This window comes from Ictalurus punctatus, chromosome 26 (genome assembly GCF_001660625.3).
Source record: "Ictalurus punctatus breed USDA103 chromosome 26, Coco_2.0, whole genome shotgun sequence".
Taxonomy (NCBI): domain Eukaryota; kingdom Metazoa; phylum Chordata; class Actinopteri; order Siluriformes; family Ictaluridae; genus Ictalurus; species Ictalurus punctatus.
In genome coordinates this window covers 7,958,470-7,982,545 of record NC_030441.2, presented here as the reverse complement: position 1 = coordinate 7,982,545, position 24,076 = coordinate 7,958,470, and the positions used below count along the sequence as shown (strand labels likewise).

Here is a 24,076-nt window from a genome sequence, read left to right as displayed (position 1 = left end):
GTTACTATAGATACAATAACATACAGCATTAGAAGAAGTATCTGGTTGTTACTATAGAAACAATAACATACCGCATTAGAAGAAGTATCTGGTTGTTACTATAGAAACAATAATACAGCATTAGAAGTATCTGGTTGTTACTATAGAAACAATAATACAGCATTTGAAGAAGTATCTGGTTGTTACTATAGAAACAATAACACAGCATTAGAAGAAGTATCTGGTTGTTACTATAGAAACAATAACATACAGCATTAGAAGAAGTATCTGGTTGTTACTATAGAAACAATACCATACACCATTAGAAGTATCTGGTTGTTACTATAGAAACAATAACAGCATTTGAAGAAGTCTCTGGTTGTTACTATAGAAACAATAACATACAGCATTAGAAGAATTCTCTGGTTGTTACTATAGAAACAATAATATGCAGTATTAGAAGGAGTGCATTAATATGAATATGTTATTTGAATTACAGCACTACAGTCAGAGATGCTGTTATAAAAAGCTATAGAAAAAAAGAAGGAGGGTGTGTGTTTGTGTGTATGTGTGTGAATGTGTGCGCGTGTGCATGTGTGTGCGTGCGTGCGCGCGCTGCTCAACGGCGCGCCAAAAACTGAAAACAACATGTGGGCGGGGCTGCCATGTTGACGCCGTGCACACGTCACAGCGTGCGTCTCCAATCACATCACAGCACCGTAGGACACCGCCAAGATTAGTTTGATGGCTAACTCAACAATATAGCTGGGCTTGTAGTGGCTCTGCTAGCTAACCTCTATAGCGAGCTAGCTAGCCTGTTTCACACCACCACCACCAGCACTAAACTTCACCTGAAACGACTGTTTACGACCTCTAAAGTAACAATAAATCCAAAAACTTATAATGACGACAGGAAGTGTGGAAACATAGCTGAGGTAAGCGACACAACCCCGACACCCCGACCTGTGCAGATTAATAGCGGCAGCAGCAGCAGCTATCAGGACTAACCTAGCTAACCTTAATTATAGTTAGCCAGCTAGTAAGGTAGCCTGTTAGCTCCAGTTAGCATAACTCGGGCCTCTGAGCTAGCGAACCACTTAGCTCAGCAAGCTTGTTAACACTTAGTTTTAAAGGTGGACTCGCTCAACTTCACTCAGTAAACGGGTTTATTTGGATTTCCTTCAAGTGAAACTGGTTTATCTCCTGCCGCATTAATGAAGCGCTCCTTCACAACAACTTTACTACATTATAGTTCAGATATTTAGAAACACAAGCGGTTTCTTTCGTGTTGTGAGTTCTCATTTTAGTTAAATATCCGGCCCTTTTACTCCAAAAACTCAAAAAGTTTTTGTTTTTAAAACATGTAAATCAGCCTACTTAACCCAAAATTAGAAATACTCCACTAACAGACTGGCTCAAGCATGTAGTTAGTTTAGTCAAATAAATAAATACCCAGATTCTGTATATTTGTGAGGTCTTGTTGCTACAATGCTTTTGTTTATGAATTATAGTTTTTTAAAAATATTTTATTTCCACACAGTCCATCTATCAAAACGCCCCCACATGCTTCCTCCCCCAAACAGATATTTCCTTCTTTACCCTCACATCTACACACGAATATTATTTCTGCTCTTCTTTTTAATTTTTATTTTGAAACACAAATTCTGTTGTACAAGATAAATTTGAAGTCATAAAGTGACTTTTATCCATGTCGGTGAGCAGCACAGGAGTTTGATCTGGATACAGCAAGGCCAGTTCTCTTGTTTACATTGAAGACATTTGGGTTTGAGATCAAAGATGAGATGAGATGATGGATCAGGGTATGGGAGAGAAGCAAGCTATTTTGAAGCTGAGAAAAGAGGGGAAACCGATCAGAGGCATCGCACAAATTTTGCGCATAGCCAATATGACAATTTAAAGTGTCCTGAAAAAGCAAAAGAAACCACTGGTGTACTGAACAACTGATGACGAACAGGTCGGCCACGGAAAACAACAGCAGTTGATGACAAACCTTGTGAGAGCTGTGAAGAAAAACACAAAGACAATAGTCTGACATCACCAACGACCTCCCCGGGGCAGGGGTGAAGGTATCACAATCCGCTGTTCGAGGAAGACTTCAAGTGCAGAAATATTGAGGCCATACCACAAGATACAAAACCACTCATCAGCAGTAAGAATCAGAAAGCCAGATTGGAATTCACAAAGAAATACAGAGATGATCTACAAAAGTTCTACTACCGAGAAAAGTTCTACTAACCTCTACCAAAGTGTGGAGAAACAAAGGATCTGCTCATGATCCAGAACACTACAAGCTCTTCTGTGAAACACGGTGGAGGTAGTGTCATGGTTTGGGCTTGCATGGCTGCTTCTGGAACATTCTCACTAATCTTTATTGATGATGTAATTCATGATGGTAGCAGCAGAATGAATTCAGAAGTTTACGGACACATTCTGTCTGCCAGATTACAGAGAAGTGCATCCAATCTAATTGGGAGGAACTTCATCATGCAGCAATAAAATGACCCAAAACACACTGCCAACTCAACAAAGGACTTCATCAGGGGGAAAATTGGAAGGTTTTAGACTGATTGAGTCAATCACCAGACTTTAACCTAATTGAGCAGCATTTCACCTCCTGAAGAGGAGAGTGAAGGGAGAACACCCCCCCCCCCCCCCCCCCCAAAAAAAAAAAAAAACCCCGAAAACAAACAAACAGCTGAAGGAAGCTGTAGTAAAAGCCTGGAAAAGGATCACAAAAGAAAAATAACAGTTTGGTGATGTCAGTGGGTCACCGGCTTGATGCAGTTATTACAAGCGAGGAATATGCAACCAAATAATAAGTGTTATTTACATTAAGACTATCTGTTTCAATACTTTTGCTTGCCTAAAAAAATGGCGTGGTCTGCCACCAAAGGTGCCCTGTTCTAGGTTGTTTAACACATCTAGATGTAAATACCAGGAAACGAAAGGAATCTACCGTCTCCATATTCATTTTCTGATCTCAAACCCAAATCTCTTCAGTGTCTAGCAAAAACAAAAGAATTGTTCTTGCCGTTCCAGTACTTTTGGAGTTTACGGTAAGTATTTAACATGATAGTCCAACTCGAAATACTGTCACAATGTGTGTTTAACAGGAATAAGGTTGTAGCAAAATCCACATGTTGAAGTAAATCCCAGTTTACACCAGACGCAGTGAACACTGTTAGTTTTAAAATGCTCTCATTTCCTTCAGTGTGGCTTTTCGCCGTCCCGTGAGCTTCATATCTGACCCACCCTGCGATCTCTTTGCTGTGGAACTAATGCATGGTTTCAGTTCTGTATTGAAGTGAATGTAGAGACCCAAACTGTCCGTCTTCCTCCAGGGAAAGGAGACCAGAAGCCGAGACGTGCAGCAGAGAAGACGCTCTTGCAGCTTCTGCAAGAGCCAAACATGATGGCAAGAGATGTAAGTGTCATGAGGACAATTAGGATAATGACTAACACCATGTCAGCGTTGTTACAGCGTAAAAGACTGAAAGAGGAAACTGACATTTGCTGATCCGCTCTGAACATCACAGGATGTGTAGCATGTGCCACTGGGCTGCTGCTTGACAAATTGTAAAATCCACACGGTTGTATCTGCTTCCTGTTTATTATTCGAATTAGTTGTATGGAATTTGCATGTGATAAAACATGTCCGTTATGTACAACGGACATAAATCTACACACCCCTGGTGTTATAAGATAAATCATGTCTGATCTTTTATCACCTTTAATGTGTAACTGCAAAGTATACAAATAACGTGAAAAACAGACATAAAAGTTTACAGTAACCCTGTTGCATAAGTGTGCACACCCCTAAACTAATACTTTGTTGAAGCACCTTTTGATTTTATTATTATTCAGAGTCTCTCAGCGTGGTACATCTTGACTTGGCAAAATTTTCCCACTCTTGCAAAAACATTCTAGATCTGTCAGATTGTAAGGGCATCACAACGTGTTTCAGGTCACCCTGCAGATCTTTAGTTGGATTCAGGTCTGGGCTCAGGCGAGGACATTCAAAAACATGGATCTTCTTTTGGTTAAACCGTTCCTTTGTTGATTTGGATGTGTACTTTGGGTCATTGTCGTGCTGAAAGGTGGAACTCCTTTTCATCTTCAGCTTACTAGCAGATACCTGAATGTTTTGCACTAAAATCGACTGGTATTTGTAGCTATTCATGATTCCCTCCACCCTGATAAAAGCCCCTGTTCTGACTGAAGAAAACAGCCCTAAATCCTAATGCTGCCACCACCATGCTTCACTGTGAGTATGGTGATCTTTTGGTGTGTTTTTTTTTGCACCAAACATACCCTTTGGAATTGATCTCATCAGACCATAACACATTTTGCCACATCGTTTTGGGTGATTTAGTTTAGCTTGGATGTTTTTTGTGAGAAAGGACCTCCCTCTATCCACCCTACCCCATAGCCCAGACATGTGAAGAATGAGAAATTATCACATACAGAGAGTACATCAGTACTCAGATATTCCTGCAGCTCTTTAATGTTGCTGTAGGTCTCTTGGCAGCCTCCCTGGTAAGTTTTTATCTTGTCTTTTTATTGTAGTCTTCAGTTCCAGGTGAAGAAAAGCAGCCCGAAAGTATGATACTGCCACCACCATGCTTCCCTGTGGAATGGTGTTCTTTTGGTGATGTGTTTTTTGTGCCAAACATATCTTTTGGTATTATGGCCAAAAAGTTCAACTTTGTTCTTATCAGACCATAACACATTATTCCATGGGGTATTGGGAGATTGGATATATTATTTTTTTTAATTAAATTTTTTGGATAAAAAATGCTTCTGTACTGCCACTCTATCCCTCAGCCCAGAGATATGAAGAATTCAGGAAATTGTCACATGTAGGGAGCAACCAGGACTTGCCAGAAATTGCTGTAATTCTTTTAATGTTGCTGTAGGCTTCTTTGCAGCCTCCCTGACCAGTTTTCTCCTCATCTTCTCATCAAATTTACTGGAATGTCCTGTTCATAGTAGTGTCACTGTCATGCCATATTTTTTTCCACTTATTGATTGACTTTATACTATTCCATGGTATACCCAATGCCTTGGATTTTTTTTTGTTATCCCTCTCCTGATATTTTTCAGCAATGATATCCTGTACTTGCTTAGTAAACTCTTTGTGGCCCATGGCTTTTCTATTTGGATGTTACCAAGAAAATGTCAGGAAAGCCCTATAGGAACAGCTGTACATTATTTTGGCGTAATCAGTCACTTTAATTGATGGCAGGTGTACGCTGTACTAGGTATATTAGTATTTAACATGAGTTTGAATGTGATTGGTTAATTCTGAACACTGCCACGTTCCCAATTATATAAAGGTTTGCACACTTATGCAAGCAGGGTATTGTACTTTTTTATTTATTTATTTATTCTTTTCTTTTTTCCGTAAAATGATTCTCTCCCCTACAACACCACTGCTATCTAGTGGGGGGAGGGTGAAGACTAACACGTGCTTCCTCTGCGACGCATGAAACCAGCCAGACTGCTGCTCATGCTGCGTCACAGGGTAGCATAACTCACTAGGTGCAATCCACCCTCTTCTACGTACAATTGGGTCCCTAAGTATTTGGACAGTGACAATTTTCGGAATTTTGCCTCTGTACACCACCGCAATGGATTTGAAATGAAGCAATCAAGACATGATTGAAGTGTAGACGTTCAGCTTTAATACAAGGGGTTCAACAAAAATACTGCATTAACCGTTTAGAATTACAGCCATTTTTTTAAACAGTCCCTCCATTTTCACAGGCTCAGAAGTAATTGGACAAACTTGTGTGTGTGTAATATATATATATATATATATATATATATATACATACATACATACATACATACAGTGAGGGAAAAAAGTATTTGATCCTGCTGATTTTGTACGTTTGCCCACTGACAAAGAAATGATCAGTCTATAATTTTAATGGTAGATTTATTTGAACAGTGAGAGACAGAATAACAACAAGAAAATCCAGAAAAACGCATGTCAAAAATGTTATAAATTGATTTGCATTTTAATGAGGGAAATAAGTATTTGACCCCTCTGAAAAACATGACTTAGTACTTGGTTTAAAAACCCTTGTTGGCAATCACAGAGGTCAGACGTTTCTTGTAGTTGGCCACCAGGTTTGCACACATCTCAGGAGGGATTTTGTCCCACTCCTCTTTGCAGATCTTCTCCAAATCATTAAGGTTTCGAGGCTGACGTTTGGCAACTCGAACCTTCAGCTCTCTCCACAGATGTTCTATGGGATTAAGGTCTGGAGACTGCCTAGGCCACTTCAGGACCTTAATGTGCTTCTTCTTGAGCCACTCCTTTGTTGCCTTGGCCGTGTGTTTTGGGTCATTGTCACGCTGGAATACCCATCCACGAGCCATTTTCAATGCCCTGTCTGAGGGAAGGAGGTTCTCATCCAAGATTTGACGGTACATGGCCCCGTCCATCGTCCCTTTGGTGCGGTGAAGTTGTCCTGTCCCCTTAGCAGAGAAACACCCCCAAAGCATAATGTTTCCACCTCCATGTTTGACGGTGGGGATGGTGTTCCAGGGTCATAGGCAGCATTCCTCCTCCTCCAAACACGGCGAGTTGAGTTGATGCCAAAGAGCTCCATTTTGGTCTCATCTGACCTCAACACTTTCACCCAGTTGTCCTCTGAATCATTCAGATGTTCACTGGCAAACTTCAGACGGGCATGTATATGTGCTTTCTTGAGCAGCGGACCTTGCGCGCGCTGCAGGATTTCAGTCCTTCACGGCGTAGTGTGTTACCAATTGTTTTCTTGGTGACTATGGTCCCAGCTGCCTTGAGATCATTGACAAGATCCTCCCGTGTAGTTCTGGGCTGATTCCTCACTGTTCTCATGATCACTGCAACTCCACGAGGTGAGATCTTGCATGGAGCCCCAGGCCGAGGGAGATCGATAGTTCTTTTGTGTTTCTTCCATTTGCGAATAATCGCACCAACTGTTGTCCCCTTCTCACCAAGCTGCTTGGCAATGGTCTTGTAGCCCATTCCAGACTTGTGTAGGTCTACAGTCTTGTCCCTGACATCCTTGGAGAGCTCTTTGGTCTTGGCCATGGTGGAGAGTTTGGAATCTGATTGATTGATTGCTTCTGTGGACAGGTGTCTTTTATACAGGTAACAAGCTGACATTAGGAGCACTCCCTTTAAGAATGTGATCCTAATCTCAGATCGTTACCTGTATAAAAGACACCTGGGAGCCAGAAATCTTTCTGATTGAGAGGGGGTCAAATACTTTTTTCCCTCATTAAAATGCTAATCAATTTATAACATTTTTGACATGCGTTTTTCTGGATTTTTTTGTTGTTATTCTGTCTCTCACTGTTCAAATAAACCTACCATTAAAATTATAGACTGATCATTTCTTTGTCAGTGGGCAAACGTACAAAATCAGCAGGGGATCAAATACTTTTTTCCCTCACTGTACATACATATGAGTCCTATTATTAATACTTGAATACAAATACTTTGCAGTCAATGACTGCCTGAAGTCTGGAGCACATGGACATCACTAAATGCTGAGTTTCCTCTCTTGAGATGCTTTGTCATGTCTTTACTGCAGCTGCTTTCAGTTGCTGCTGGTTTGTGGGTCTTTCTGCTTTCAGTTTTGTCTTCAGTAAGTGAAAAACTTTGGTTTGATGTCATGTGACTGAATTGGCTGTTTAAGGATTATCGGTTTTTGCAGCATTTGACTGAATCTGAGCAGAAAGTTTAGCTCTATACTTCAAAATTCATCCTGCTTCTTCTATCAGCAGTCACATCATCAATAAACACCAGTGACCCAGCTCCACCGGCAGCCGTGCATGCCCATGCTGTAACACATCCTCCATATGTATGACAGATGATGTGGTATGCTTTGGATCATGAGCAATCCTTTCCTTCCTTATTACTCTTCTCTTCCCATCATTCCGGTACAAGTTAAAGTTGGTGTTATCTGTCTGACGAATCCTGTTCGAGAACTGGTCAGGCTTTTCTGTAGAGTTTTTCTAGTAAAGTCTAATCTTGCCTTTCAGTTCTTGACTGTTATCAGTGGTTTGCGTATTGAGGTAAACCCTCGGTATTTACAGTCATATAGGCGTCTCTTGACGGTAGACTTTGACAACGATACGCCTTCCTCCTCCAGAGTGTTCTTGACTTGGGTAGATGTTTTTCTTCAACGAGGAAAGGTCTGTTTTGTTTTTTGACTAATGACACCCTCCTTCACTTCACTTCACTCCTTCACTTACATCGACACCTCTTTGGACTGCATATTGAGAGTTTCCATGAACAACAAATCAAATGCAAATACTATGCTTGGAATCAACTCCATACTTTTTTTTTTCTTAATATGTCATGAAATAACGAGGAAACAGTGCACTGAAACTGCTTATCAGTCAGTTGTCCAATTACTTTTGAGCCTGTGAAAATGGAGGGACTCGATTTATTTAATATCTGTTGTCATGGTGAACAGAGGCCAAACTAGGAAAATTGACTGTCCAAATAATTATGGACCCAACTATACATGAGCTCACAGATGCCCATGTTTGGCTAGTGTCACTCTGATGGACAGGGGAGGGACAATATAACACCCCTCCCACCCAGAGAACACAGCCAATTTTGCTGTCTTGGCTCTGGGCCATGGGCGGCTATAGCACGGTCAAGATTCGAACACGCGATCTCATAATGCTAGTTTTAATGTTGCGCTAAGTGGGAGAGGATAATGACAATGGCTGAGTCGTCCCCTCCCTGGGTATTCATATTCCTTCCCATTAGTCTGTATTAATGTACTTAACTAGCTAATCAGCTCACCATACGTTATTACTAGGGACGTATCAATACCATCTTTTTCCAGACCTGGTAGTTTTCCTGTATTTGTTGATAAAAGTACCGATTCCAAAATGAATAAACTACATGGTATTACTCATCAGGGACTTTATGAAACGGTTCACTGAGACTCGTTCTTTATAACTAGTTTATTCAGCGCTTTCATCCAGAACAACTCGCCAATGAGACACAGTTTAAGTTTAGTTCAGGGTCTTGCTCAATGACTTAAGTGGTAACTTGGCAGTAGCCCAAAGCCTTAACCACTAAACCACTTTCTCTATCTTTTATCAGCCATTTGGTATAAGGATATTTTAGTTTTGTGTTTGTAGGATGCTGCTGTAGTCCTTCCTCTTAATATTTTCACAGAGCACAGTTTGCCATGTTCCGCCTGGCTTACATCACATAGTATCACTTGGTATCGAAACGTGTTTAGTGGTTAGCTACCTCTTTTTAGCCTTGTTAATCAGAATATGGACTGAGAAGTGGGTTACTAAATAAATGTATGATTTGTCCACCCTCTCTTATGCACTGACCAGAAAGTTGCTGTGATTAGGACCCTCATTTTGTTTAGGCCAATAACCCAATCTAATGTCTAGTTGTGACTGATCCCTAACCGTCTCTCCTTTTTTTTTTTTTTTTTTTTCCTTCCCCCCCCCCCCCCCCCCCCCCCTTCTTTCTTTTTTTTCTCCCCCCCTCTCTTCCCACAAAGGGTGGCCTGAAGGAAGCCAGTGGAGAGCTGAAGGTTTTTACCACTCAGAACGTGAGTCCTGGAACAGGTGAGTTCCCACCTCGGAATCCAGGTGTGCTGTTCGTCAGAGAAGGTAGAACACGTCTTATGACTTTATTTATTACTGTAAGGGTCTGCTTTGAGATTACAGATTCAGGAATATTCCATCTGGGTTTAAGTGAATTTCCCAGAGGTTTGATTCAAATTCTTAGTGTTCTTGTATCCATGTTAGAGTTTGTTTGCACTTAGCCTTTCATAATGTCTGTGTTACCGGACTCTCAGACACTGATAACAGTGATGCTTGCTTGGAATAATATTTTTTTTAATACTCCAGAGTTTTCCAGTCTAAAGGGGCGGTCACATTACTTTTTCAGCATGCGAAAATTTCCATTGACTTCCGTTCGTACTCGGGTGAATGCTGGAGACCAGAAGCGCGAGCTTTTTGCGAAGACGTTAAGCGGTACTCTGCATACCAAAGTTCAAGCATAGTGAACTCTGACCTGTGAATTCGTATCACGTGAAGACGTGTGACCAACGGAAGATCGAAACTTCACGGCGTGACCGTTTCAGAAAATCCAAGATAGAGGAAGCACTGATTATAGCGGTGTTGCACCGTCCCTTTTAATACAACATGGCTTTAAAAGAGTATAAAATCAACATTAAAGGAGAAGCTGCCTAGATTGCAGTGTCGCTGCATACAGGAACAGAAGGTGTATTTTAACACTGAAACACATATTAATAACAGTGCAAGCATATCCGGTTACTGCCCATATTCACAGCGGTCTCTGAAGAAATTTCTGAAATGCTGGAAGTCTATCGTGACCGCCGCTTTACGTGTAAACACTGTGTCTGTATCATATGTGCGATTTTCCACAAACCTTAAAAATGCACAGTTAATAAATACATTCAGAAATACACGACTGGTCAAAAGTTCACAGACACTCGACTGAAATGTTTCTCATGATCTTCAAAACCTTTTGATCTTAAGGTGTGATTAAACGTGTGAAATCAGTGTTGTAGACAGAGATATAATCGTGCCGACGTATTCATTTCTTTCATTAGATAACTAACATTTTATTTACAAAAAAAATTTTTTTTTAACAGACGACTCGGAGTGAAATATTCCGAAAAGCAGCTGATAAGTGCTTCAGCGTAGGTGTGAACTTTTAATACTGTTTAAAAATCATCTCCTCAAGAAATCGGTTGAGAAAACACCAAGAATACATTTCTGTAAATTCTATTCATACAAAAAGGGTTATTTAGATTTATTTTGGGGTTTTTTTTTAATCAAGACATAATCCCCATAGCTCCATTTGTGTTACTCCAGAGTTTTGATGACTTTATTATTATTATTATTATTATTATTATTATAAAATGGGGGGTGGGGTAAAATAAAGAATGAGTGTGTGTAAACATTTGACCAGTAGTGTACATCTGCCACAATTTGACAAAAGGTTTTAACATGTGAAGGAGAGAATCAACACCAGAACAATAGTTATATTATACAGCAATACGGTTAAGTAGTGACGCACCGAAATGAACATTTCTGCCTGAAACCGAAAATTCTGGAGGCACTTGGCCGAAAACCGAAACGAAAAAAATAACTAACAAAATTAGTGATGGTTTTTAATTTCACCTCTATGCAGTATGAGAGTGGCCTCTAAAGGCAACGGACGCAACCGGGAAAAACCGTGTGTGGATTTTTGCCGGTAACCGATAGTGTTCCAGTAATCGGTTATCTGTGCCGATTAATCAGCAAAACCAATCGATCGGTCGACCTCTACCCCCAAGAGTCGTGATATACACATCATGTTGCCCACCCCTATTTACAAGGACCTTTGAAGAATCGATTAAATGTTTTAACATCAGTTAATTATATTTCGTATGTGGATGCTGCTGAAAATGATTAGCTGAAAATGGTCAAAAACAGCATTTTCAATGCTGGAAACTGGAGTCCACGTACTGTACATACAAGGGTTTGACAATAACCACCAGGCACTCGTGGTGCCGCTCGTCTGTTTTAGTTCACGCGTAGTGACTAGAAAAGTTTTCATGCACACTTTCTTAATTGCTGTGCGCAAGATCTTTTCTTATGCTTGAGCAGCTTTTTTCTCCACCGGCATTTTGGTGTTCCCTGTAAAAAGCTGCTTGTGAACGAACATTGCGTACAATACACCACACACTTGTGTTTCGTGTCTGTTCATGTTTCAACACCATGCAGTTGATTAAGACCTCCAGCAGAGGGCAGGTGTCCAGGGAGTCCATCTTTTGAACTGAACATCCAGAGCTCTGTTTAACCCAAGAACCTAACAGAACGTTGATGTTTTGTTGCCTTGCTCTGTACAGACCTTCAGACCTGTGTGTTTATGTTGGACGTACTGTTATCTGTTGCTTTCTCTGTCAGGTGCTGTCGTGTCTCTCGTGACTGTCCATCCTTCTTCTGTCACCGGAGTGAAGCAGATAATGCCTAAAGCACTCGGAGGCCCTGGCGTTAATGTGCTTTCACATGTGGTAAGACATCTAAGGGGTCATAACCATCCAGGGTCACTGGAGGGACTACACTTCTTGTCTTGCTTTGACTGTCACTGTCTCTGACTATGTGATAGGACTTTCCATTCCCAAATAAGACTAATCTGCCCTGCACCAGAGCTCCTTCCCCTTCTCACAGGTTCTACCTGTTCCCTAATTAGAGCCGGGGCTCCCTCTAATACCTCTTCTCTCCTCCAATGAGGTTTCCCCATCCTTCCTTTCGAATATGTACAGAGCACAACGCCGATAAAATCCTCCATTAACATTAAGCGAGGTGACCCGTGAGAGTTCCACCTAAGCTGATCACAGAAGTTTGGAGTCAGCAGGATTAGAGCGCAAATCATCGCTATCATCCAATTACAGACACAAGCTCTCAGCCAGAGCCGGGTGGGAGGTGGACACGGGGATATTGTTTCTCATCACTTTGTCGCACTAATATAAATGATACAATGATGTTAAACCAAATATGTGTGAGGTTTTCTGAAGCTAGAATATTAAATTATCAGATCCTCTTGCGCTGCAGTTCGTAAATACATTTTTTTTTTTTCACTTTTGGCAGACTTACTACAAGTATACTACAAAATTACTCGTGGTTGAGATGCATTCATAGAGCATACATTTCAGCTATGGAAATTCTGTAGTTTTTTGGAACTATAAAGTCGGGTAAATAAGTACTTGAGCAGTGACACAGTTTTTGTAGTTTTGCCTCAGTACACCACCACAATGGATTTGAAATGAAGCGATCAAGATGTGATTGAAGTGTAGACTTTCAGCTTTAATTCAAGGGCTTTAACAAAAATGTTGCTTCAACCATTTTGGAATTACAGCCAAGTTTTAGAGTCCCTCCTCCATTTTCACAGGCTTTAAAAAAATGGCTTTAATTCCTAAAACGGTTAATGCAATGTTTTTGTTAAACCCCTTGAATTAAAGCTGAAAAGTGAATTTGAAATTAAGCTTGATTGGTGGTGTACAGAGGCAAAATTACGAAAAGTGTAAGCATCCAAACACTTATAGACTTGACTGTATATGGTTGGAAATGACACAATTTCACCATGAAAAGGTTTCCCCAGGTCACCATGCAAATACAATGGGATTCTCAATTCATTAGCATGTGACAATTTGGTTATAAAATGTGCAAACGTCGCAACGATATAATAGTACTTGGAGGATCTGTAATGTTTTCCAACCTTTAAGGACTAAAGAGTCTAAATCGCTAAGCTGTTAAAACTTTGTTAATGAAAAGGAGTTTACAATGCTGAATTTCTGTGGCAAGTATTAATATTGACTTGTTTAAATGGTATGTCGAGTAATGGTAAATTTTGAGAGTGATTTGTGTAATCTGTATCTGTAGGTGATTGGCACTCCTCAGAGGCCCAGTGCTCCTGCTGCTGCCGCTCTGTTAACCAGCCCCAGAACTCCTAGTGCTCAGTTCCTCACGCCACAGACACAGGCGCGAGAGTCTTCACCCTGGTCCAGTGGGTACGTCATGTGCACTCTGTGCCACCTCTCTGGATCTCAGTAGGATTTTTAATACACACCACTGTAACACAGCCTTTTAAAAAAAATAAAATTATGATCACTGAGTACCAGTTGTCTCAGTCCCCATTCTGGCTTTATGCTGTATCAGAAGCACCTGTTATTAGCAGCTAGGATTAAATAATGCCACTTACCTGCAGCAAGTCCAATTCAGTTGTTTTTGCTGTAGACCGAAGACGTTTGGGTTTGAGATTAAAACATGAATATGAGAAGAGTTTAGAATTTCAGCTTTTATTTCCTGGTATTACATTTATTCATTTAGCAGATGCTTTTATCCAAAGCGACTTACAAATGAGAAAATACAAGCAAAATACAAGCATATGGTATTTATATGTAGACGTGTTAAACAACATAGAACATTTTGTATCAGACCACCCAATTTGTAGGTGAGCAAAAATACTGGAACATGTGACTGACAGGTGTTTCTTGTTACCCTGGTGTGTCCTATTTGATTGGTTGTTTAAACAATAAATAGCTCTGAACATCTGTTAGTTTTAGCCTTCAGTTTCACCTGTGAAGACTGCATTTGTTGTTAAAAAGGATAAACCAACATGAAGACCAGAGAGCTGTCTATGGGAGAAAAGCAAGCCATTTTGAAGCTGAGAGAAGAGAGAAAAATCAATCGGAGGCACTGCACAAACATTGGGCTTAGCCATTACAACAATTTGGAGTGTCCTGAAAAAGAAAGAAACCACCGGTGTACTGAACAACAGGTGACGAATGGGTTGGCCAAGGAAAACAACAACTGATGACAAATATTGTGAGAGCTGTGAAGAAAAACCCAACAACAACAGTCTGTGACATCAACGATCTTCACAGGACCGGTTTTGAAGGTATCCACCGTTGGAAGAAGACCTCGAGAGCTGAGGGAGATAAGGCACAAAAGTTCTGTAACCGAGATTAACCTCTACCAGAGTGATGGAAAGACCAAAGTGTGGAGAACAAGTGGTAGCTCTGTGGGTAAGATGTTGTGCTTCTGATTGGAAGGTCATGAGTTCAACCCCAGCACTGCCGTGCTGCCACTGTGGGGTCCATGAGCAAGGTCTTAATTAACCCTTAATTGCTCAGATGTATAAATGGAGATAATTGTAAGTCAGTCTGGCTAAGAGCGTCTGCCAAATGCTGTAAACGTAATTGGTGGAGGTAGTGTCATGGCTTGGACTTGCATGGCTGCTTCTAGAACCAGGATCACTAATCTTTTCTGATGATGGAACTCATGATAGCAGCAGAATTAATTCAGTAGTCTACAAAAACAATTTAATCAATTGCATCCAAATTAATCGGGAGGAAAGAATGATTCAAAACACGATGCCAACTCAACAAAGGACTTTATTGGGGAAGGCTTTAGACTGGCCAAGTCAATCACCAGACATTAACCTAATTCAGCAGCAGTTCACCTTCCGAGGAGGAGACTGAAGGGAGGAACAAAATCAGTGGTTAAATTCAAACCTTTTTTTTTTTTTTTTTTTTTTTTTTTTTTTCTTTTTTTTTTAAACTGGTCTTTGGTTAAATAAGAAAAACACGTCAAAATATGTTTATACCAAATGATATGAAACATGATATCGTGATAATTTTTTTTAGCTGTACTGCCTAGCCCTAGCTGTAGGTCAACATGAATATTTTGTAATGAAAGGAAAAATTAAACTATATTTGCTCAACTTGTCACAGTCTAAGATGCAGTGCTTGAACCATCAGAGTGCCCGTATCCTAGAAAATAATTCCTGCCAGTGCTAAAAGCAGCATAACTCTTCACCCTAAAAGCTGGACACCTTAGATGTTTTCACTTTGCAGTCTAGAACACTGGATTTGAACTCATATAATAACTGTAAAGTTACAGAGAGCAGATCGACAGCTCTATTTCAAGGTCGGATGACGAGGGGTAAATATCACCTGGAATGAATCCGAGATCTTAATGAGTGTTTTTCTCTCCTACAGACGCAGCAGTAGAAGAGGGGACAAGAATGGGAAAGGCTTGAGACATTTCTCCATGAAGGTGTGCGAGAAGGTTCAGAAGAAAGGCGTAACCTCCTATAATGAGGTCGCAGACGAGCTGGTGACTGAGCTGAGTTCTGGAGACAACATCTCTCCCAATGACGCTGTAAGTTCTCCCCATTAATACGTGCTTCTGCTAGATGAGTTTGTGCCTTTTTACTACCGCTTCTTAATTAAATACAGACAATGGAGTGTTGGGGTGGAAAGAATAGAGATGGATAAAAGCAATTATTTATATATGCAGTATCTCACAAAAGTGAGTACACCCCTCACATTTTTGTAAATATTTGATTATATCTTTTCATGTGACAACACTGAAGAAATGACACTTTGCTACAATGTAAAGTAGTGAGTGTACAGCTTGTGTAACAGTGTAAGTCGACCAAAGAAGTTGAGTGCATGTGCTCAGCGTCATATCCAGAGGTTGTCTTTGGGAAATAGCCGTATGAGTGCTGCCAGCATTGCTGCAGAGGCTGAAGGGGTGGGGGGTCAGCCTGTCAGTGCTCAGACCATACGCCGCACACTGCATCAAATTGGTCTGCATGGCTGTCGTCCCAGAAGGAAGCCTCTTCTAAAGACGATGCACAAGAAAGTCCGCAAACAGTTTGCTGAAGACAAGAAGACTAAGGACATGGATTACTGGAACCATGTCCTGTGGTCTGACGAGACCAAGATAAACTTATTTGGTTCAGACGGTGTCAAGCGTGTGTGGCGGAAACCAGGTGAGGAGTACAAAGGCAAGTGTGTCTTCTACAGTCAGGCATGGTGGTGGGAGTGTCATGGTCTGGGGCTGCATGAGTGCTGCCGGCACTGGGGAGCTACAGTTCATTGAGGGAACCATGAATGCCAACATGTACTGTGACATACTTAAGCGGAGCATGATCAGTATGCAGTATTCCAGCATGATACCAACCCCAGACACACCTCCAAGACGACCACTGCCTTGCTAAAGAAGCTGAGGGTGAAGGTGATGGACTGGCTGAGCACGTCTCCAGACCTAAACCCTATTGAGCATCTGTGGGGCATCCTCAAACGGAAGGGGGAGGAGCACAAGGTCTCTAACATCCACCAGCTCCGTGATGTCACCATGGAGGACTGGAAGAGGACTCCAGTGGCAACCTGTGAAGCTCTGGTGAACTCCATGCCCAAGAGGGTTAAGGCAGTGCTGGAAAATAATGGTGGCCACACAAAATATTGACGCTTTGGGCCCAATTTGGACATTTTCCCTTAGGGGTGTACTCACTTTTGTTGCCAGCGGTTTAGACATTAATGGCTGTGTGTTGAGTTATTTTGAGGGGACACCAAATTTACACTGTTACACAAGCTGTACACTCACTACTTTACATTGTAGCAAAGTGTCATTTCTTCAGTGTTGTCACATGAAAGGATATAATCAAATATTTACAAAAATGTGAGGGGTGTACTCACTTTTTTGAGATACTTTGTGTGTGTGTGTGTGTGTGTGTGTGTGTGTATATATATGTATGTATGTGTATATATGTATACACATGTTATATATATAATATATAATATACAACCCCAATTCCAAAAAAGTTGGGATGCTATGTAAATAAATGTCAATGAAAGCAGAATGCAGTAATTCGCAAATCTCATGAACCCATATTTTATTCACAATAGAACATAGAAAATGTATCAAATGTTTAAACTTATTTAATGTACTATTTTATGGGGAAAAAAAGAAGGTCGTTTTGAATTTGATGGCCACAACACATCTCAAAAAAGTTGGGACGGGGCAACAAAAGGCTGGAAAAGTAAGTGTTAGTAAAAAGAAACAGCTGGAGGTTAATTGGCAACAGGTCAGTAACATGATTGGCTATAAAAAGAGTATACATTTTGAAATTCCTTTTGGAAACCATGGACGCCAAGTCCTCTAAACCAGAAGTTTATATTCGAGGCAATGATCATCTATTCTATATAAAATCTATCTATCTACCTAATCTATAATCTGTTTTTGATTGATTGATAGATAGATTTGATATTTTTTGCTTTTGTGTTTTTTACTTTTTTAAATTACTTTTAATAACTTATGATTTTTTTAAATAACTAATGACTTTTATAAAACTATATAATGGACAGGTATTGAACATGAATGATATAAACTGTTTCTGAACACTATAACTACTTTGAACAAGAGAACTAGGCTGTAATAACGTGGACTATTTTACAAGTGAAACACGTTGCATTCCATTCAGCTTGCGTTCTAAAAACATTCACATGTGAATGATGTAAATCAGGACGAAGGGCGCGTCTCGTTATCCATGACATTGTTAAATCTCTGGCTCTCAGACACTCGCTGAACAGAGCAGACCCAGAGAGAGGTGAGTGCAGCGGGAAAGCAAGGCCTCGCAGAACTGGTGATATTTGGAAAGTTGCTAAGGTTTGTCCAAAAAGTTGATAGATTTGTCGCAAGGTGCTTAAAAAAAATTATTTTTTTTTTGCAGAAGAGTCACTGAAGGGTGACTCTTAGTTGCTTAGTTGGCAACACTGGTCTGCACTGACCGCTAGATAAAAGGCAGGCTAAGCTCCACCCCTCCCTAGCAAAAAGAAAATGCAGAAGGAGAGGGAACGTGGGGTTTTTCATTTATGCACATTCTATTTGAAAAGCAATAAAATACACAGAGGACCCAAATGATGCCCTGTCTGTGTCTTTTTTCTTTCTTTCTTGAAAACAATCTGCACCCCTCTTCCGATCTCTGGCCGGGGCACGCCCACTTGGTTGAGAACCACTGCTCTAAACTTACCTTCATAATCATTTTTGTTTATTGTAAACGGTTTAAAGTGTTTTCTAAAATATAAAATGATCTCTTTGTTTTGTTCAAAAAACTGTCACACTATTCTAGACCTTTTTCCTGTCTATATTTTATATTATTCCCCACAATAATAAAACCTCTGTTGTTTTTTTTCTTCTTGATTGATCTGACTTGTGTTTTCCATATGTTTCTGTACCAATAGCATGTTTATGACCAGAAGAACATTCGGCGGCGGGTATATGATGCATTAAATGTCCTAATGGCGATGAACATCATCTCCAAAGACAAGAAGGAAATCAAATGGATCGGCTTCCCAACTAATTCTGCTCAGGAGTGCAAGGACCTGGAGGTTAGAAACCAATATGTACACATGCATAAAACATGACTAAAGTACAGTTCAATTCAAAAGAGACATTTTAGGAATGGGTCAAAACATGCACCAATCAACCATAACATTAAAACCACCTGCCTAATATTGCCTAACAACCTGCCCTTGTGCTGCCAGAACAGCTCTGAGCCATCGAGACATGGACTCCACACGACCTCTTAAATGTGCTGGTGTATCTGGCACCAAGATGTTAGCAGAAGGTCCTGTAAGTTGCGAGGTCGGACCTCTATGGATCGGGCTTGTTTGTCCAGCACATCCCACAGACGCTCTTTCAGATTGAGTTCTGTGGAATTTGGAAGCGAGTCAACACCTTGAACTCTTTGTCATGTTCCTCAAACCCATTCCTGAACAGTTTTTGCAGTGTGTCAGGGAGCATTATCCTGCTGAACGAGGCCACTGACATTAGGGAATATCAATGCCATGAAGAGGTGTACTTGGTCTGCAGCAATGTGTAGGTAGGTGGTACGTGTCAAAGTAACATCCACATGAATGCCAGGACCCAAAGTTCTCCAGCAGAACATTGCTCAGAGCATCACACTAACCTTCACCGGCTTGCCTTCTTCCCTGGTGCCATCTCTTATCACACTCCCAGCCATCGATATGATGTAAAAGAAAAAGTGATTCATCAGACCAGGCCACCTTCTTCCATTGCTCCATGGTCCAGTTCTGATGCTTTCGGCAGTGGACAGTGGTCAGCATGGGCATTCTGTCTGGACTGCAGCTACTCAGCAAGCTGTGATGCAGTGTGTTCTGACACCTTTCCATCATAGCCAGCATTTTTTCAGCAGTTTATGCTACAGTAGCTCTTCTGTGGGATCGAACCAGACAGGCTTGCCTTCGCTCCCCACATGCATCAAAAACAACCCAATATCTGGGTTGTTTCACACTGCCTGTTCTTTACTCAGGGTTGACAATTATTCATGGGTATTCATAATCTAACGTTTCACACTGTATATTCATAAATCCTGGGTTAACGTTCTTATTTGCATATTTGCTGTGTCAACAACCGTGATTGGATAAATACAGCGCTTGACCGGTTTAAATAACTGCTTGTCTTGCGGTTCACCGGTTGTCCTTCCTTGGACCAATTTTGGTAGGTACTAATCACTGCATATCGGGAACACCCCACAAGACCTGCTGTTTTGGAGATGATCTGACTCCCGTCATCTAAGTCGCTCGCATCCTTACGTTTGCCCATTTTTCCTGTTTCCAACACATCAACTTCGAGAACTGACTGTTCACTTCCTGGGTAAAACTTTACACACAACTTGATGTCCTGGCCAGAGGTTTTCAGCAGAACATCAGTACAATCAGCAGAACATTCTTGATTTGTGCATGCATGCGGTGTTATTCGTGTACTGTATTGATTCAGAGTGTGTCTCCTTCACTAAAGGCCGAGCGCCAGCGACGACTTGAAAGAATCAAGCAGAAACAGTCTCAGCTTCAAGAGCTTATACTACAGGTACGCGCACACATGGGTATGAACATGTTTATTTAAACCACAAGTCTATTATGGCTCCTAATCCACACACCTTTTGTGTTGAACATATGAAAAATAAATCTAGCAAATAGCCTTCAAGCGCCTGGTGCAAAGGAATCGCGAGGCAGAGCAGAAGAACCACAGACCTCCTCCCAACACAGTCATCCACCTCCCCTTCATCATAGTGAACACCAGCAAGAAGACAGTCATCGACTGCAGCATCTCAAATGACAAGTAAGACTCACACTGACTCGTTCTCCTGCTTTTCACGACGTTCCTCAAGCGTGCTCAGCGTAAACGTGTTGTCCTCCACAGGTTTGAGTACCTGTTTAACTTTGACAACATGTTTGAGATCCATGACGACATCGAGGTGCTGAAGCGCATGGGCATGGCGCTTGGGCTCGACTCGGGCAAATGTACGCCGGAAAATCTGAAGATAGCCCGAACCCTCATACCTAAAGCGCTGGAACCTTATGTAACAGGTCAGAACACAAGCTCTAAGTACTAAGACGGGGGTTCTCAACCTCTTTTGGCCATTGATTTGTATTTGCACATTTAGCAAGGCTATTATAAATCGTGTGTATGAGGCCACGACTGTAAGCTGTTTGCGCTCGCCGTGTCCATTTAGAGGACTGAGCGTGTGGCGCTACCCTGTGCCACAGCAATTTGAAAAGAAATGTTTGGCTGGCTTCACGTGTGTCTGAGGAAGCACGTATTTGTCTTCACCCTCCCTGATTGGTAGCTGATGTGAAGTTGGTTAATCCAATAAGATTTTGTGGCCTAAGGTTAATGAAATTTCAGTAATAATTTGACACTTTTTAAAATTATTATTACATATTCCATTAATCGAGTTTATATGCAAAGAACCACATTATTAATAACGGTTCTTTTGTGATGCTTTTCCAGGCTTTTTCCGCAGCCTCTCTCGGTTGTTTTTGGTTTTGGGGGGTGGGGTGGGGTTTCTCCCTTCAGTCTCCTCTTCAGGAGGACAATTCATTCTCCTGCTACCATCATGAGTTACATCATCAATACAGATTAGTGATCCTGTTCCAGAAGCAGCCGTGCAAGCCCAAGCCATGACACTACCTCCACCATTTTTCACAGATGAGCTTCTAGTGTTCTGGATCATGAATAATTGTTTTTCTTTCTCCACACTTTGGTCTTTCCATCACTTTGGTAGAGGTTAATCTCGGTTCCAGAACTTTTGTGGCTCATCTCCTCTGTATTTCTTTGTGAATTCCAATCTGGTTTTCTGATTCTTACTGCTGATGACTGGTTTGCGTCTTTTGGTATGGAATTTATCTTTTTCTTCACAGCTCTCACAGTGATTCTGCAACTGCTGCTGTTTCCTTGGCCGAGCTGTTCAATGTCTGGTTGTTAGTACACCAGTGGTATCTTTTTCAGGACACTCCAAATGGTTGTATTGGCTATGCCCAATGCTTGTGCAATGGCTCTGATAGATTTTCCCTCTTTCCTCAGCTACAAAATGGTATTGCAAGATTGCTTTTCTCCCATACACAGCTCTCTGGTCTTCATATTGGCTTTTCCTTTTTAGCAACAAATGCAGTGTTCATTGGCAGAAGCCAGGGCTCAAACCAAGAGTAGATGTTTAGAGCTATTTACTGATTACAGTCAATCTAACAGGGCACACCTGGCCAACAGGAAACCCCTGTCAGTCATAACTTTACTGCTATGCTGAGTAACACATGGCTGATTAGATGTTATTTTCATTTAACCTAACTATTTTGAATAATTGTGCATTTTTCATGTAGAGTTATACTTCTGGACCCAATAGGGCTGATTAACCTACAGCACAACTGTGTTGTATGGTTGGGTTTTTTTTTTCTTTTTTCCCCTTCCAAAGTAAAGCATATGGAGTGAATTACTGACGGCAGTATTTTTACAATACTTGTACAGTATAGTACAATTGGGTAAAATAAATCAATCTTATTTTATTCTAATGTTTGTGTTTGTTTAGATATGGCACAGGGAGTCCACAGACATTCTCATACAAACAGGTGAGTTCCTCTGCCATTCTGCGAAATTTCTCTCAGAAATACAAACGCGTTGTGGGAACTCTGAGGCCTGCCTCCCGAAGCGTGTCGAACAAACTCAGAGTTCCGGAGTAAGTTTTGAGTTGACGAAACCAAACATTCCTAACGCGGGTTAATTAAATTTATGATTCTGCTTATCAACTGTCTCACTCAACCCAGGTTTTAACCCTGAACCGAGGTTTGCTCTGTGTGCTCATAAAAACCAGACGTTTGCAGCAAACAGCCAATAGCGTTCAACATGGGGGGCAGGTGTACATGTTTCCGGTTGAAAAGCAAGAAATTATTATGTATAAATTATTTTTGTAATCGCAGAAACGAACGCAAAATCTGTCAAACTTTGCAATATTCGGAGAGGCTTGTGATCTTTCAAAATTACTGCAGATTTTCCATAGATTTGGGCCAAGACGCGTCACGTGACGTCATCACAGCGTGCAATCAGCTAAAGCCCTCATCGATTCACGTACGTTGAAAATGAGTACAGCTAAAACATCTAATTTTACTAACAAACATCACTGCGAAAGACCGTGCAGAACAATTTCATGCAATTTCACCAATTCAAGAAGTTAACTCGGCAAGTTGCATCACAGATTTTGAAAAAAGTCAGCGCAAAGTCAAGCATTTTTGGCCGCATCATTCACAGAAGAGCTCCACGACATCTGAAGAACATGTCTTTTAAGAAGGCGAGAAAAGGAAATGATAGTATTTATAGTTATAATATTATAGTTTTAACAGAAACCAACTTGTCTTATGGAAACACACATTAAATGTAACTATAAACAGATAAAAAAGTACAGTGTGACGTTCATTAATAAGCATCACACCACCCCAACATTGATTATTTTCCTTGACGTGCCTCGTCTTTATTTATTAATTATTTATTCTTTATCTTTTTATAGTGATAATGGAGCTGTTGCCACTATGGCCTCCAGCTCCAACAGCTCGTACCATGGCAGCTCTCGTGATACTCCGGCATCCTTCCTGGAGGACGAGGAAGAGGACGAAGATGAGGATGATGAGGACTTTGATGATGATGATGAAGATTAAGTCTTCGCCCTGCTTTCGCCTCAGTCAACACCGCCTACAGCACGGTGGTGTGATGTATGTTGTGATGAGAGGTTTCTGTTTTGTGACCTCTGAAAATCCTCGTATGGTTGTATGTTCTTAGCAACCCTTCACAGTCTGCTGAGCAAAGCGCAGCTGCCTTGTCAAGGATCTCAGTGGTGCTTTTGAAATAGTTTTTTTTTTTTTTTTTTTTTTTTTTTTTTTTTAGTATTATTTAGTGTTTTTTTGTTTGTTTGTTTTTTTACCACACCCCCTCCTTTTTTTTAACCTCCTCGTCACTGTTTGATTCTTTTGTAACACTTTTTTTTTTTCATTCTGTTGGAAGTTAAGACTTCAGTGTGATCCTCTAGTTGTACTTTATCCACTGTGACCATCAATTTAAATGGACTTTTCCTGTCCAAAGATTTGAATTTGCTTTGAGTTATTGGATAGCCATTTTCCTAACCTTCAGTTTGATGTGGCAGATTTTTTTTTGTTGTTTTTTTTTGTTAAACTGTTACTTTTCATACAGGCAACCGTTTTCTTACCATAGGTGGGTTTTGGATTGAACACCTTCCACCAAGTGTCACGTTATAATAACATTTGATTTGTAATTACAAACGCAGTGTGTCTAGTTAAGAAATGAATATTAAATTGTTCCGCAGATGTTCATTATGTAAATTCCTTTTTTTTTTCTTTTTTTTTTTAACAATTATTTTTGAAAG

At 40.7% G+C, this 24,076-nt stretch overlaps 1 protein-coding gene across 3 annotated transcripts; it reads left to right on the top strand.

Annotated features, from left to right (window-relative positions):
- The first annotated feature begins 679 nt into the window (after positions 1-679).
- On the top strand, positions 680-24,023 carry tfdp1b (transcription factor Dp-1, b). 3 transcript variants are annotated; one of them, XM_017458201.2, is made up of 13 exons: positions 680-914; positions 3,342-3,424; positions 9,543-9,654; positions 11,965-12,071; positions 13,441-13,568; positions 15,561-15,723; positions 18,591-18,737; positions 20,170-20,238; positions 20,342-20,490; positions 20,572-20,738; positions 22,235-22,274; positions 22,692-22,770; positions 23,207-23,345. In XM_017458201.2, exons 2-13 carry the CDS (start codon positions 3,410-3,412, stop codon positions 23,207-23,209), a joined length of 1,179 nt encoding a protein of 392 aa, XP_017313690.1. In that variant the 5' UTR covers positions 680-914; positions 3,342-3,409; the 3' UTR covers positions 23,210-23,345. The 3 variants fall into 3 exon arrangements, with proteins under 3 accessions (XP_017313690.1, XP_017313688.1, XP_017313689.1); XM_017458199.3 differs by lacking the exon at positions 22,692-22,770 and having other exon boundaries at positions 681-914; positions 23,207-24,023; XM_017458200.3 differs by lacking the exon at positions 22,692-22,770 and having other exon boundaries at positions 683-914; positions 9,543-9,609; positions 23,207-24,023.
- The last annotated feature ends 53 nt before the right edge of the window (positions 24,024-24,076 follow it).

Excerpts from the sequence above, each read along its gene's own strand:
- tfdp1b (XM_017458199.3), top strand. Across the intron at positions 18,738-20,169 it reads AGGAGTGCAAGGACCTGGAG|GCCGAGCGCCAGCGACGACT; the intron begins GTTAGAAACCAA and ends CCTTCACTAAAG. Across the intron at positions 20,739-22,234 it reads GCTGGAACCTTATGTAACAG|ATATGGCACAGGGAGTCCAC; the intron begins GTCAGAACACAA and ends GTGTTTGTTTAG.